The sequence below is a fragment of the Tachypleus tridentatus genome, chromosome 4 (assembly GCF_004210375.1).
Source record: "Tachypleus tridentatus isolate NWPU-2018 chromosome 4, ASM421037v1, whole genome shotgun sequence".
In the NCBI taxonomy this organism is placed as follows: domain Eukaryota; kingdom Metazoa; phylum Arthropoda; class Merostomata; order Xiphosura; family Limulidae; genus Tachypleus; species Tachypleus tridentatus.
In genome coordinates, this window is record NC_134828.1 from 52021657 (window position 1) to 52034809 (window position 13153).

At 34.7% G+C, this 13153-nt stretch overlaps 1 protein-coding gene across 4 annotated transcripts in view; it reads left to right on the forward strand.

Moving 5' to 3' along the window:
• HnRNP-K (Heterogeneous nuclear ribonucleoprotein K) overlaps nucleotides 1-9464 on the forward strand; it is a 72703-nt gene extending 63239 nt beyond the window's left edge. For all 4 annotated transcript variants that reach the window (XM_076498477.1, XM_076498480.1, XM_076498478.1 and 1 more), the window contains 4 exons: nucleotides 389-518; nucleotides 784-828; nucleotides 5760-5929; nucleotides 8392-9464. In XM_076498477.1, the coding sequence (XP_076354592.1) occupies nucleotides 389-518; nucleotides 784-828; nucleotides 5760-5929; nucleotides 8392-8434 (388 nt within the window). In that variant the 3' untranslated portion in view covers nucleotides 8435-9464. The remainder of the gene's footprint in view (nucleotides 1-388; nucleotides 519-783; nucleotides 829-5759; nucleotides 5930-8391) is intronic.
• The last annotated feature ends 3689 nt before the right edge of the window (nucleotides 9465-13153 follow it).

The following is a 13153-nucleotide window of genomic DNA, read 5'->3' on the forward strand; positions in this document are numbered from 1 at the left end:
GAAAAAAATGCTTTGTAAATTTCACAGTGCTTCATATTTGAAGTATATTGAAAGTTAATTTCATTAGTGGTGGGTAGGAGTTCACAGAAAATTGTACAAGTAAATTTGCAAATAATAATTTGTGATTTAATTTTAAAATGCCTTCCTTGTTCATGTGTTTTTATGTATTTGAATATTTAACTCAAATATAACTGTTAGATTTAAATAGAAGATGAGCATTACACATAGCAAAAGGGTAGATGTTTGAATCTAAGTTATGTTTTTGAGACCACATATAGTAATTGTAGTGTAAGCTGAGCTGTGCTTTGAGATCAAAAGTATTCTAGTTGGTATTTTGTAAGAAAATGAAATAAAAAAATAATTACTGACAGTTGTATTACCTATGCAGAGATGGACCAAGTCGTCGTGGCCCTGCACCTCTACCCTTTCGCCCACCTTCTGTTGCAAATGGAGGTGCTCCTCGTGGTGGTTTCGGTGGGATGGATGGACCACCCCGTCAGAGTGGATGGATGAGTGAGGTATATCCATACTTAATGCCTTAGTTTTGAGTAACTTGGAGAAGATTAAAGTAAAACAGAAATATACATTATGTACCATCTTATATTTGTTCTTGTGTATGCATTGTCTAGTGCCATTGTTGTTTAACTGTTTGTTAAGTTATGACAATAACATCTTTGTAAACAAATAAATATGTTCACATCATAATTAGTCACTTTATTTACTCTATAATCAAGATTTTTTTATGCATGTGTATTATATTTCTTAATAAAATGTTTATTGCAGGACATCAAAGTTACTGCTTCAGCTAAAGTCAATATTCCTAGAGAGGTGAGCATTTCTTTTATTTTGTTATTTCTCTGTGACCTAAATATTTGATTGGGTAAAAACAAACTTTTTCTCTCTAAATGAGACAATATATTAGAGCAGTGTTTCTCAAAGGGTGGAATACTTTTAATTCAATATGCATTAGAAGAAAAAAAATCTTAATGCAGTTATTACATTATCTGTCCACAATTAAACATTGGCTATTACTCAAAAGGTGCGAGTGTCAGTTAGTCCACTCTTTGGCTAGCCGCAATTCAGAAAGAGTGCAGTGACATACCGAGGACCATGCTCTTTAGTTAGTTGTAGACAAAGATTCTCATTTTATAAATATGTCTGTGTTGTGTTTTATTTTCCCCTAGGAGTAGATTCCTGTAATTAGTGAGGGGACCTCCCAGAGGAGGTTTTGTTCTTTTAGTTTACCTCCTCTGAGATCTAAAGATCCCCCCCCATGGGTTTTCTGTGCATAGCAGCCTATAAAGGGGAGGGAAAGGATCCTGGTGGTTAAGGGGTCCAACCCTAACACACCACTTTGGCCTTGAATTCCTGTAGATGAGTGGCCTAGTAGTGGTCAGTCAGTCTACTTGGGCTAGGGTCAACCAAGTACCAGTGTTGGACATTCTCAACAGGTGTTGTGGACATTGTGTCTGATACTGGTGTTTGGATATAGTGCCCACAAAACCCTGGCATTGTTGCAGTGTCCTTATTTGACATTGAGCTTCATTGTGGGTGGGGTCAATGGGCACCAAAATGTTCCTCCTTTATTATGAATCCTCCAAATAAAAATAAAATAGTGAAAAAGTGCATCATAGGTAAACAACCACGTCTTGAAGATTCTGAACAGCAATCTTCAGGTTTATCAACAGCTGTACCTCATTTTCTGATATTACATTCTTTATCAGACTAATCTAGGACAAATTTCTCCCTTTTCTGTTCAGACTGGACTATAGAAGGGCTTGCTGGATCTCCAGAGTCAGTCAGAAAGCTACATTCTGGGGATATCTTGGTGGAAAATGTTCACTCCAAAACATAGAGAGAACTCTTCTTGCATTCAAAGGCCATTGGGAATATAACCATTGAGATTACTCCCCATGCTACTTTGAATTCTTCATGAAGGGTTATTGTTGAGAGGAATTTTAAGAACATTCCCGAGTCAGAGATTCTTGCTGGTTTCTCCACCCAAGGAGTTTCTGCAGTGAGGCATATCTCCACACACAAAGGTGGAATTATGATGCCCACCAGTGTCCTAATTTTGACATTTACACCTGCCACCATCAAGGCAGGTTATCTAAATTTCAAAGTATGGCTATATATTCTAAACACACTCAGTTGTTTCCAATGTCAATGGTTCATTCCTGGTTCCTTGATGTGTGCTTATTGTGGTGGTAAGGCCATGATGGTTATGAGTGTAAAATGGATCTTCATTGCATTAATTGTAGTGGCTTTCACCTATCTTACTTTTGTTCATGCTCTAGGTGGGTGGAAGAAAAAGCTACAGTTCACATTTCTTACCCTGAGGCTCAAAAGTTACTGTCCACCACTCCCTCTCGGACGTGTGCTGCTGCACTCCATTCCACTGCTACAATGGGAGTGCAAACAGATCTGTGCCTTTAAAAGGATTGTTTTCAAACCACGTGAAAAGTCTTTTTTCCTTCCATGGTTAAGAAAGTTGAGTCAGTACCCATATCTGTCACTACCATTCCTTCCAGCAGATCCACCGAGCCACTTTTCTTGGTTCTGGGTTTGGGCATTTTTTTAGGTCCATCTTCTCTGGCCCCAAAATACAGAATGATTATTTGTTCACATCTTCAATCACTGGAATCTTGTAATGACAGAGGTCTGCCCATTTGACCCAGGGCAGGATCCATGAAGGTTGATAGACTTATTTCTAATAAAGAGAAGAGACGTGGTTAAAAACAGAAGGGCTTGTCACCCAGTTCTCCTCCATATAAATAAAAATGGTCATGTTGATACAGTGGAACTGTCAAGGTGTCAGTTCCATTTTAGATTATATCAAGGCACTGTTTGATTCCTATCATCCTGTGTCTTTCCTTACAGGAAAGATTTTTGAAATATGCTAATACAGTCACCCTTTGGGAGTTTTCTTTGTACAAAAATGACAGATTGTGTGATGGACAAGTGCATGTAGGGATGGCACTGCTGATCGATCAGCTTTGAAAGCTGTTGCCTTTTATATTTCCTTGAATTGTGCCATCACTGTTTGTTTTCTGTACTTATCTCCTGGAGAGACCTATGATTAATCAAATTGTGATGCTCTCATTGAACAGTTGTCTTCTCCCTTTTTAATCCTGAAGGACTCTAATGGACATAATCCTCTCTGGAGGATGCTTATATTAATGAATGTTCTTTTCTCTCTCTAAAACCATTTGCATGCATTTTTGCTGCCAACAGGGTAGTCACCCTGATTCTAAACTCTGTTGTTGAAGTTGTGCTTCCCATGGTCCAAGAGGCAAAGTTCTTGGGGCTTATCTCTGATCATAAGCTGACTTTTATACCACGCATCAAGCAACTACGAGTCAAGTGTACAAGGGCAATGAACATCCTCCGTGTCCTCTGTTCCACCTCTTTGGGAGTGGATCAGTGTTTTATGCTAAAGATCTATTATGCCCACGTTTGATCTAAACTGGTCTATGGCTCTGCCAGGACCTCGGCCTTGAAAATATGGGACCCCATTTTTCATCAGGGACTTTGGCTCTACATGGGAGCTTTAGGCACTTTCCCAGTCCAGAGTCTGTACACAGTCTTACAAACCTCCTCTACACCTCTGCCATTTGCAACTGTCTTTACTCTATGGTTCAAAACTTCAGTCCTTACCATAGTATTCCACCTGAGGTTGTGTTTTTCTTCCTCATTGGATCATGCTTTGTTAGAACTGATGATCTGCCATTATTTCTTTTGGCCTTTGCATCCAGGTGCAGTTGGATGAATTGGGTCTGTCCTTGGATGACATTGCTGTGTCCATTGGTCACCCCATCATGGCTTATTACTATCCTCAAGTACGACCTTTCTTTGAATCATCTGAGAAAGACAGGCACTCCTGATTGGAAGTACCATCTTTTATTTTTCAAACCATCTTTCCATTCCCATTTAAATGGAGGGTTTGAAATCAAGTAACTCTGTGGTCTCAGCCGTGGTTTGGGGGTTGCACACAGAATCCTCTCTACAGTTGCTATGTTCACTGTCGAATTGTATGCTATTTTTCTTGCCCTGGATCATATAGAAGCTGAGAAGTACTCAAATTGTACTATTTATACTGGCTCACTTAGCTCTATACTGACCCTGGAATCACTTCATTTAGTTCTCTTCAATATTCGAAACCAACTAGCCCATTTATCTTTAATATAGACTTCTATCCAATTGTTCTAGATACCAGGCCACATTGGTAATCACAGGAATGAGCTTACTGACACAGCAGCAAAGTCTTTCTACTCTGGTCCTATCACTGTCATGCCTGTTTCATAGGTGGACCATGGTCCTGTATTCAAGGCTTGGCTGCACACCATTTGACAGTTGGCTTGGAGTTAGCAATTGTGATAACAAACTTTTCCAGATAAAACCTTCTATTGGAGTTTGAACACCTTGTTTCCATAAGGATCAAAAGGAGGAAGTTGTCATAACTAGATTCTGCATTGGTCACAGTTTAACTCATTTTCTTTTATCTGGGACTGATTCACCAGTGTGTGGTCTATATGGCACTCAAATCGCAATAGCCACATTTTACTTTGTGCTGTCATTATGACTGAACAACAATACCACTTCAGAAATGTCAACAAGTTTACCCATGACACTGGACAATGTCAGTGACAATGATGACATGGTCCATCTTACAAATGTTTTAATTTTTTTAGGACTGTTGGCCTTTTTAATGCTATTTAAGATTTTAAATCAAAAGTTAGACTTTTTGTTTTAACATGATTCCTTTTTTTCAAATTTTAATCATTATACTATATTTTTAATTTTTTACCAGTTGTTTGGTGCAAATAGCCTAGTTGCTGTGCACCATAAAGTGCCAAACAATCAACCAACTGTTTTGTTTTAAAACGTAAATAATAGTACATGTAGTATGCAGGTATGGCAAAAATTGCGAGGGTGATATGCAAGTGACTGAAGTTTGGGAAGCACTGTATTAGAGCAGTTACATGTAATATGTATATCTTGTATTTAGAAAAAAATCATTCTTGATGTAAAAGGAGTAAATACAAAATGTATATTGTATTACTGTTTTCTAAATGCAAGAATGTGGTACTTGAAGTTTTAGACAGTTACAAAATAATTGTATGCTAACTTGAATTTGCATTACTTCAAATGGATTCAAACATATTTTTTGGAAAATAAGGGAAACCTGTAGATGTTGAGGTTAATTACTAATGTACAGGAAACTTTTTTAAGTGTGTTGCCTTTGCATGAGGATTTAATCCTAATATTAACAGATTTTCTAACATGAAATGTAATAAGTTAGTTGCCACAATGTACTAGTTTACATGTGAATACTTGTTTAAATTGTATATGAAAGTGTGTGTGCCATATGCTTATGGTATTTCCACACAAAAAGGTAATATTTAAAAATCACATTAACTGTAGTATAATATTTTCTCCTTGCTATAAGTTGTAAAATTTCATCATGGGTCTTAAACACAATGGGAAATATCAAAAATTATTTGTAACTGGTTAAAGTTACATTAGTCAGATATGCAGAAATTTAAAGTTAAATAGCCTAAATATGCTATAAATAAAGTTAATAAATTAGTCTTTGCTGAACGTATGTCAGGCACTGCTCATTCTGTTAGTTTGTATAATGTTCATTTATTTAATCAAATTGATAAAATCAATTTGTGTTGTTTTAATTAATCTTTGCACAAGTTCTTTTTAATATTGTATTTAATAGAAAAAAATTATGTTTACATATATCCATTTAGATGGCAGGAGCTGTGATTGGTAAAGGAGGTCAGCGTATCCGTCAAATTCGCAGAGACTGTGGTGCAGAAATCAACATTGAGGACAGTCAGCCGGGTTCAAATGAGCGTGTCATCACTATTTCTGGCAACCCTCAGGAGATTCAAATGGCCAAATTTCTTATACAGAAGAGGTAATTTTGAAAGCACAATAAATTTCTCTGCCTTAACTCAAGAATATGGAAGGTAGGGCAAAATAGAATATCAGATGGGAGCTTTTTTTGCCCTTCTGAAGTAAATGCAAATGTATAAAAAATGTAAAATAATTTTAGCCAGAGAACATTAGGCTTTACTGCAGGATATTTCTCTCTGCTAAAAAACTTCATTGATGGCAGTGGCAGTATTCAGTCATTGACTTAAATGTGTACTTTGGCCCACCATGTTCCTTAGTGTTACTTTTTGTTAACTCTTTTAAGATGTATATTTATGTTCATCTCTTGTATTCATAACTTCTAATGCTTACTGCAGTTGCATACCATGATCAGATAAACAATAAATGATCTTGGTCTAAACATACTATTAATTTGTTTAAACCATATTTGTTGAATATTGTCCTGAGTGTTTTGTTGTTGTTTTGTATACATTTTACCTTACTTTTCTAAGTTTATTATTGCATATAAATTTGTATTACTCAACTGATTATCTCCAGTTATTATTAGAGGATAAATAAGAATGTTACTTGGAGTAGCTGTTGTTCAAGACTCAGAAGTCAAAACTTTTAATGCCCAAGCTGGATATCATTTGCCTCTCTGTCTGGAAGACTAGTGATTTTGTTGTTCTGCTGTTGAGAAACAAGAAATCACTATCTTCCGGCAGCAAGGTGAGATAGCATCGTGGGATCATTGTGCAAGATAAAACAGGATATAGTATACAGCTATATTTATGACAAAGTTTATTTTGTTTAAAAGAAAGATATTTTAAATTTTATCGTTTAATCATTCATTGTTTTTCTGAATGATTAAATCAATAAGTTTGTTTAGAATTCAGTTTAAGCTTTAGTTTGAATCATTTCAGTCCTGTAAAAGTAATTTACCATTATTTAATTGTTGTGTGTATTTGTGTGCTATTTTTGTGTAACATGTCTGTGTGTTTATAACCAAACTGCATTTGCAGATCTGCATGAATATTTTCTTCAGACTTTTATTTCTACTTTGCACTGGTAAAGTTTGACTATAGTTACATGGTGTGTTTTGTTTCTGTAACATATATTTGTCTGATTTTTACATGTTACAAACAAAAATAGCATTTAGTGTCCTTAAACTTACCTTATGCATTATTCAGTATGGGGGAGTCTTAATGTGATCATAAAATAGAGACTTGATGTATGCTAGTGCATATTTGTAATGTTATAAGGTTGTAGTTTTTAAATCTTGCCTTAAAAGTGTATTGATTTCGTTGTTTCAGTCAAATGCTTTCAAAATATACTTTAATTAAAATAAACAGATGCCAAATTCATTTTAATAAAGAACAATATTTATTAACATTTTCATACAAAACAGGACAACAGGTTTTTGGCCCCTAAAAATGCATGCTTTGTATAGCATGCTTTGAAAAGCTGCTTAAAACATCAGTATAATATGGAATAGTGCTAAAAATTAACTTATGATTAATACAACAGTTTTATTGTAGTGTTTTGAGAAGTGGACAGTTTTGCAGGTTTGCAAACTGAATTCACTTGCTTTGTTAAAATAATTTGTCCATTATTTTTATCATCCAATAATATAGGTGGTAAAAGGTTTACCAGAAAGAGTAGGTTAAAGCTTTATATTTAAACTCCATCCAATCTCTAAAGTATGCTACTCTTCCTCTCACTTTGCTAACATGTCTGTTTTTTTCCTGTTTGTTTGTCTTAAATTGTAAAGTTTTAAAAAATATCTTTTAACTGATTTTACAATTAATGTGGCTTCATTGCTTCCTTAGAACAGTATAACATTTATCTTTCCATTACATTTTTTTAAAGTAGTTATATTTTTAATAAATCTCAAACTCATCAATTAGTTTTTAAACCTTTATATCTTACCTTGTAAGTTGATTTTTGTAAGCATTTCTGTTTCTGTTTGGCAGGACCTGTGATGAAATATAAACATTCATTTGAACATAACTTCTTGAAAACATTGTCATATAAAAGTTTCCTGACTAGTTTGCACATAGATCACAATTAGTCAGTGTTGGTTACCTTTAAATGTTATATTGTAAATGTATGATATTCAGATTTTTTTACATGTCACAATCAACAGAAAACTCGTGCAAAAATCATATGATCAAGCTATTATGATTGTTTGAGAAGAATTAACACTTTCAGAGAAAACATCTATAAATTTATTATTTTATTTGTACCCTTTAAAAGGTTAAATGGCAGAAGATGAGTTTACTGATTGATATTTAGTGTTTTATCAATAAATTAGATGTAAAGGGAAGGGGAGGTAGTTATAAAGATTGTGAAAACCAGTTAAAGCAATTTTGGTGAGTAAAGTGCATAAGTATATATGTTGGTTCATAGGATGCTGTATTTGTATTGAAAATATTTAAATGTTATTACTAATATGAAACGTTCATGAAATTTAGAAAAGTGATGCTAATTCTGTATTTCTGCCAGCATGCGAGAACATGGAGGTGGAGGAGGAGGTCGGCGATACTGATGAATGAAGACAGCGTGGACTGTTTTGTAAAAAATTAAGTCAAAATAGTCATTTCACGCATCCAATCCTGAAAATTACACCAGTTTTGATGTGGTAGTTAATAGCTTCTGCTTCTGATTGCTTTCATGATAAGACTAGGACTGGGTTTTTGTTTTTGTGTACATTCCAAATTCAGCTCTAACTTTGCATTGTCTTAGAACATGTTAACTGTACTTTTGACCATATCACTTCAAAATGTAAGGCCAAGAAATATATTTGTATTCATGATTTTAATATAGTACTGTGTAGAGGAATTTAAAGCTTTTTGTTTCCTTTATTATCACATATGTATATTTTAAAGGTAGAATGTAGTATATTTCTGTTTTGACATATGTTAAGTTGACATTACTGAGATCTTGCTAATTAAAATTAAAAAGTAATAGTGCACAAATGTCTTAAACTGAACAGCAGGTTTTGGTGTGGGTTTGGTTAATTGATATTAAAACTGTTTATATTGAAATTTCATACAAAGGGGAGCTCTGTATTTAGCTAAAAACCGTGTTATTTTTATTTTAAATATGATAAAGTTACACAATAAATTTTGTTATGTGAATCACATATTTCTTTTTTTTTTTTACCTTTTGGCACAAATTCTAGTTTGGTTTTTAATGTTTTATAAAAAGTCTTGTGGATATTATCTATGCAAGTAAGTTTTTCTGTTTCCTTTCTAAAGAAATGATCAAAACTCCAAATTTGTCTTTATCATTTTGTGTGCCGAAGTTATGTTGGTAAGATAAAAAGCTGAAGGTTAACTCTTGGGAAAGAAATGTGTTCAAAATGAAAATACACAACATGTAAAACCTTTCATCAGAATATAAAATTTTGAAAATAAGATTTAAAAAAAACAACTGATGTACAACAAATAGCTGATGACACCTCTGCTGTGAAGATTCGGTCAAGAGTTTATTTTTACTGTTGTCATGTTAGCACTCACGTTCTTGGTCTTACAAGTACATGAATGTTTCAATAAAAGAACATCTTACTGTTGTCAGCTTGCCCATTTTTAACATTATCTTTGTGCATGTACTGGAAAAAATGATTTAAATGAAGTCTTGTATTGTCATATCACTAACGGGAGAAAAAAAGTTAAATTTTGTAATGTTAACATAGCTTTCTTATAACAATTTTTGATATAGTATTGTTGATTATGAAAATGTGTATTCAACTTATTTTTAATATCAGATAATATTCATTGTCGCAGTAGATGATGGTGAATGTAGCCAATCGTTTATCAGTCATGCATAAATGCTGTACATTGTCTACAAGTATGACACACTTACCTATCCTATTTTTTTTCTAACTTTACATAAATCATTACAACTTAAACCAATAAACATAATACATATAATATAAGCATCATGTCGAAACCACGCGAAACAAATAATAGTTGAACGTAACCAACCAAATCGCAGAAAAAAACATCCAAGTGAAACGTTTATAGTGTATTAAAAATTGCCATATATGGCACGAGTGTTCTAACAAGTCATATATTTAATAAACATTGACAGCTTATAATAACTACAAAATGCCTTTCATAACAACAATGCTGAAAAACATTGATGCAAAATTATTTTGACATTGTGCTCATTACTAATTGGTGTGTCATTGTGAAATATTAGCTTTCGAGGATACTTTTCCAACTTGTAAACAAAATTGTGCAGTGGTTACTTAAAGAAAAAGGAATTTATCCTACAATTTATCGTTAGTTTTGTTTATCAACAAAAAATGTGTATACCTGTTTAGAACTTTGACAGAATTATCTTGAACCACAATAATAAGAAATTACATAGAATTATAATAGAACGTTCGATGCTGGAGATAGTACAGACATTATTAAATTTTCATTTTTTATTTATCTGTTATCGTATCTAAGAACTAAAATTATATTGGAAGTTGTGGCTAATAGCAATATCAAAACCAACTTTGTGACGGAACGTTACTTGCTCAGTAGATATCCTATATTTTACAAATTACTTGAAACAACTAATTATAAATGTGCTCTAAACTTAATTTTTTTACAAATAGGAAAGTAAAAACTGTGTTGGAAATACAAGAGAAAGAAGTTTAATTTGTAGTCTTAAAATATTAATTTGTAAGTTTAACAAAAATATTTTGAATAAGATATAATGAATAATTTGTCATCTGCGTTACATTTTAAACGGTTTACAAAAATTTAGAATTTCAAAAACATTGGGCTTTTAATTATGAGGAGATAACTCCGAAATAATATCAATTATTAGAATAAAAAAAGATCATCGAAACAATTTCCAAAACCTTCGAAGTTCGCAAAATTGTATATAGGTGAATTGCATATGTATTAGCAAAATTTGAAGGCTGAAGTTATTTCCAACATATTAGTATTCACTGTACATATTTTTAATTCGCTGCAGTTGCTCCCCAATAGCACAAAGGCATGTATACGGGCTTGTGCTATTAGAAACCAGATTTTGATACCTGTGGTGGGTAGAGCACAAATTGCTCTCTATTTAGACCATTACCGCTTTAACTTGTTCATAAAAACTCCCTTCTAACTGAAGTATGCATGGATACAGTGGTAGACCAAAACAAGGCCCCTAATAATATTCACGGGATCCAAATAACTTTTGCCACGTGTCATTTAAGAAAACGAGGCTTACGTGGGAGAATAGGCGGTAATTTGTAATGCATACAAATGAATAATGGTTTTGATTAGATGACGTAAGAGAATAAAAATTTAACAAAGTGTTCAAAGAAATTAAATTTGTGAAACTTTGTAGTGGATAAATCGTTGTATTATATATTCTTCAAAACAAGAAACGCAAAAGGGATATTTTTGTTATTTTAAAGAGAAATATATGTAATAACGTTACAAGCTCAGAGTATGTGATGTTACACGTGTTAAGGCACTGATTGTCAGGCAAAATGACAAATGTTGTGCACTTTGAAAACGGAGGAAAACATCAAATTTTTCGCCAAAGCGCATTCGTGCCCAATAAATTTGAGAGATCTGCAAATGCAACGTGCAAAATCCCTATAAAAGTGACGGGTTCTCGGTTTCCATAGCTCGGTGTTAAGCCACCGACACGCAATACAGTTACGCCAAGACTGACTAAAGCACAACGCCATTGGTCGCTTGAAAGCAGGAAAATCTCGATCAGATGTTGCCAGAGCTGTGAATGTGCACCTAAGCACCATCACAAGGCAATGGAATCGTCACCAACAACATGGATCAACTCGTGATCGTCCACGATCTGGCAGACCAAGATCGCAACATGCGGTTACGTCACCTTCGGGATAGGACCACCACTGCGACGTCTACTGCCTCAACCATACCAGGGCTGCGTAGGATTTCCGATCAGACCGTACGCAACCGTCTACGAGACGCAGGAATCCGACCTCAACGTACAGTCAGAGGCGTCATCCTTGCCCAGCAACATCGTCAAGTACGGCTGCAGTGACTCGGGCACATCGGGTATGGCCTCGTCGACGATGGAGACATGTTTGGTTCAGCGATGAATCACGTTTTATGCTTCGTAGGCAGGATGGAAGGACCCATGTTTACCGTCGCCGAGGTGAACGTTTTGTAGCAAACTGTGTGCAGGATGTTGACAGATATGGTGATGACAGCGTCATGATGTGGGCTGCCTTCGCCTACAATGCTAGAACAGATCTTTTGCACATTCGAGGGAATCTTACGGCTCAACGATACGTCGAAGAGATTCTTAGGCCCCATGAGCAACCCATCATGGTGAACGTCAACGTCGTTTTTCAACATTACAACGCCCGTCTTAACACAGCCCGACTCACCGCTGTCTTCTTGAAACATCAGCGTTCATCCCTGGCTCTCCAGATCACCAGATTTAAACCCCGTCGAACATCTTTGGGACGAGTTGGACCGATGTCTGCGACGGCGACAACCTCAACCGCAGACTCTACCTCAGCTTGCAGCAGCTTTGCAGGCTGAGTGGACAGCCATTCCCAGGATGTGATTCGTCATCTCATCTCTTCCATGCGCAGGAGATGCCAAGCAGTCATTGATGCTCACGGGGGGCATACTCGTTATTGACGTTAAACTTCACCTAGTGAGCGTGGACTTCGCCTCAGCAGACTTTGGATGTTCAGCAGTGAATGTGCAAAGTTTCACACGTCATACAGAACTACCCCGGAATAAACTTGTTAACAATTTGTCTCATATTTTGCGTTTCTTTTTTTGAAGAGTATATTTACACTAGTAAAAACTGAAAAGTTATTACGTTCCACAGGTGAAAATATTTTCAAATAACTAACTTTGCAAAAAAAATGTTGAACTTATTAAGAATTATAAGCTTAACAAATTGAGGGTAATATTATGATTTAAAAAAATAACTGAAATCTGTGTCACTTGTGAAAGCTATCTAAAATATCTATTTCGAAAAGTTAGATTGGACGACATGAATAAAAATTGGTTGTCTTGTACAACTGAAAGATAATTCTTTTTATTTTATTGTAAAATTATATTTTGGACGTTAATGGGAATTATATTTGAACTAGCTGGTCTGATGTGTTGATTATATCTTAAAGTAAAAAAATATAAATACTAATATCTTCAGAAGAACTACCTACGAAAATGTGGTAAGACACAATTGTTAAAAAAAAAAAGTTTGAACTATTGATAGTTTCAATAGCACTTCGTATTTGAAACATATCACTAAATTGTTAACC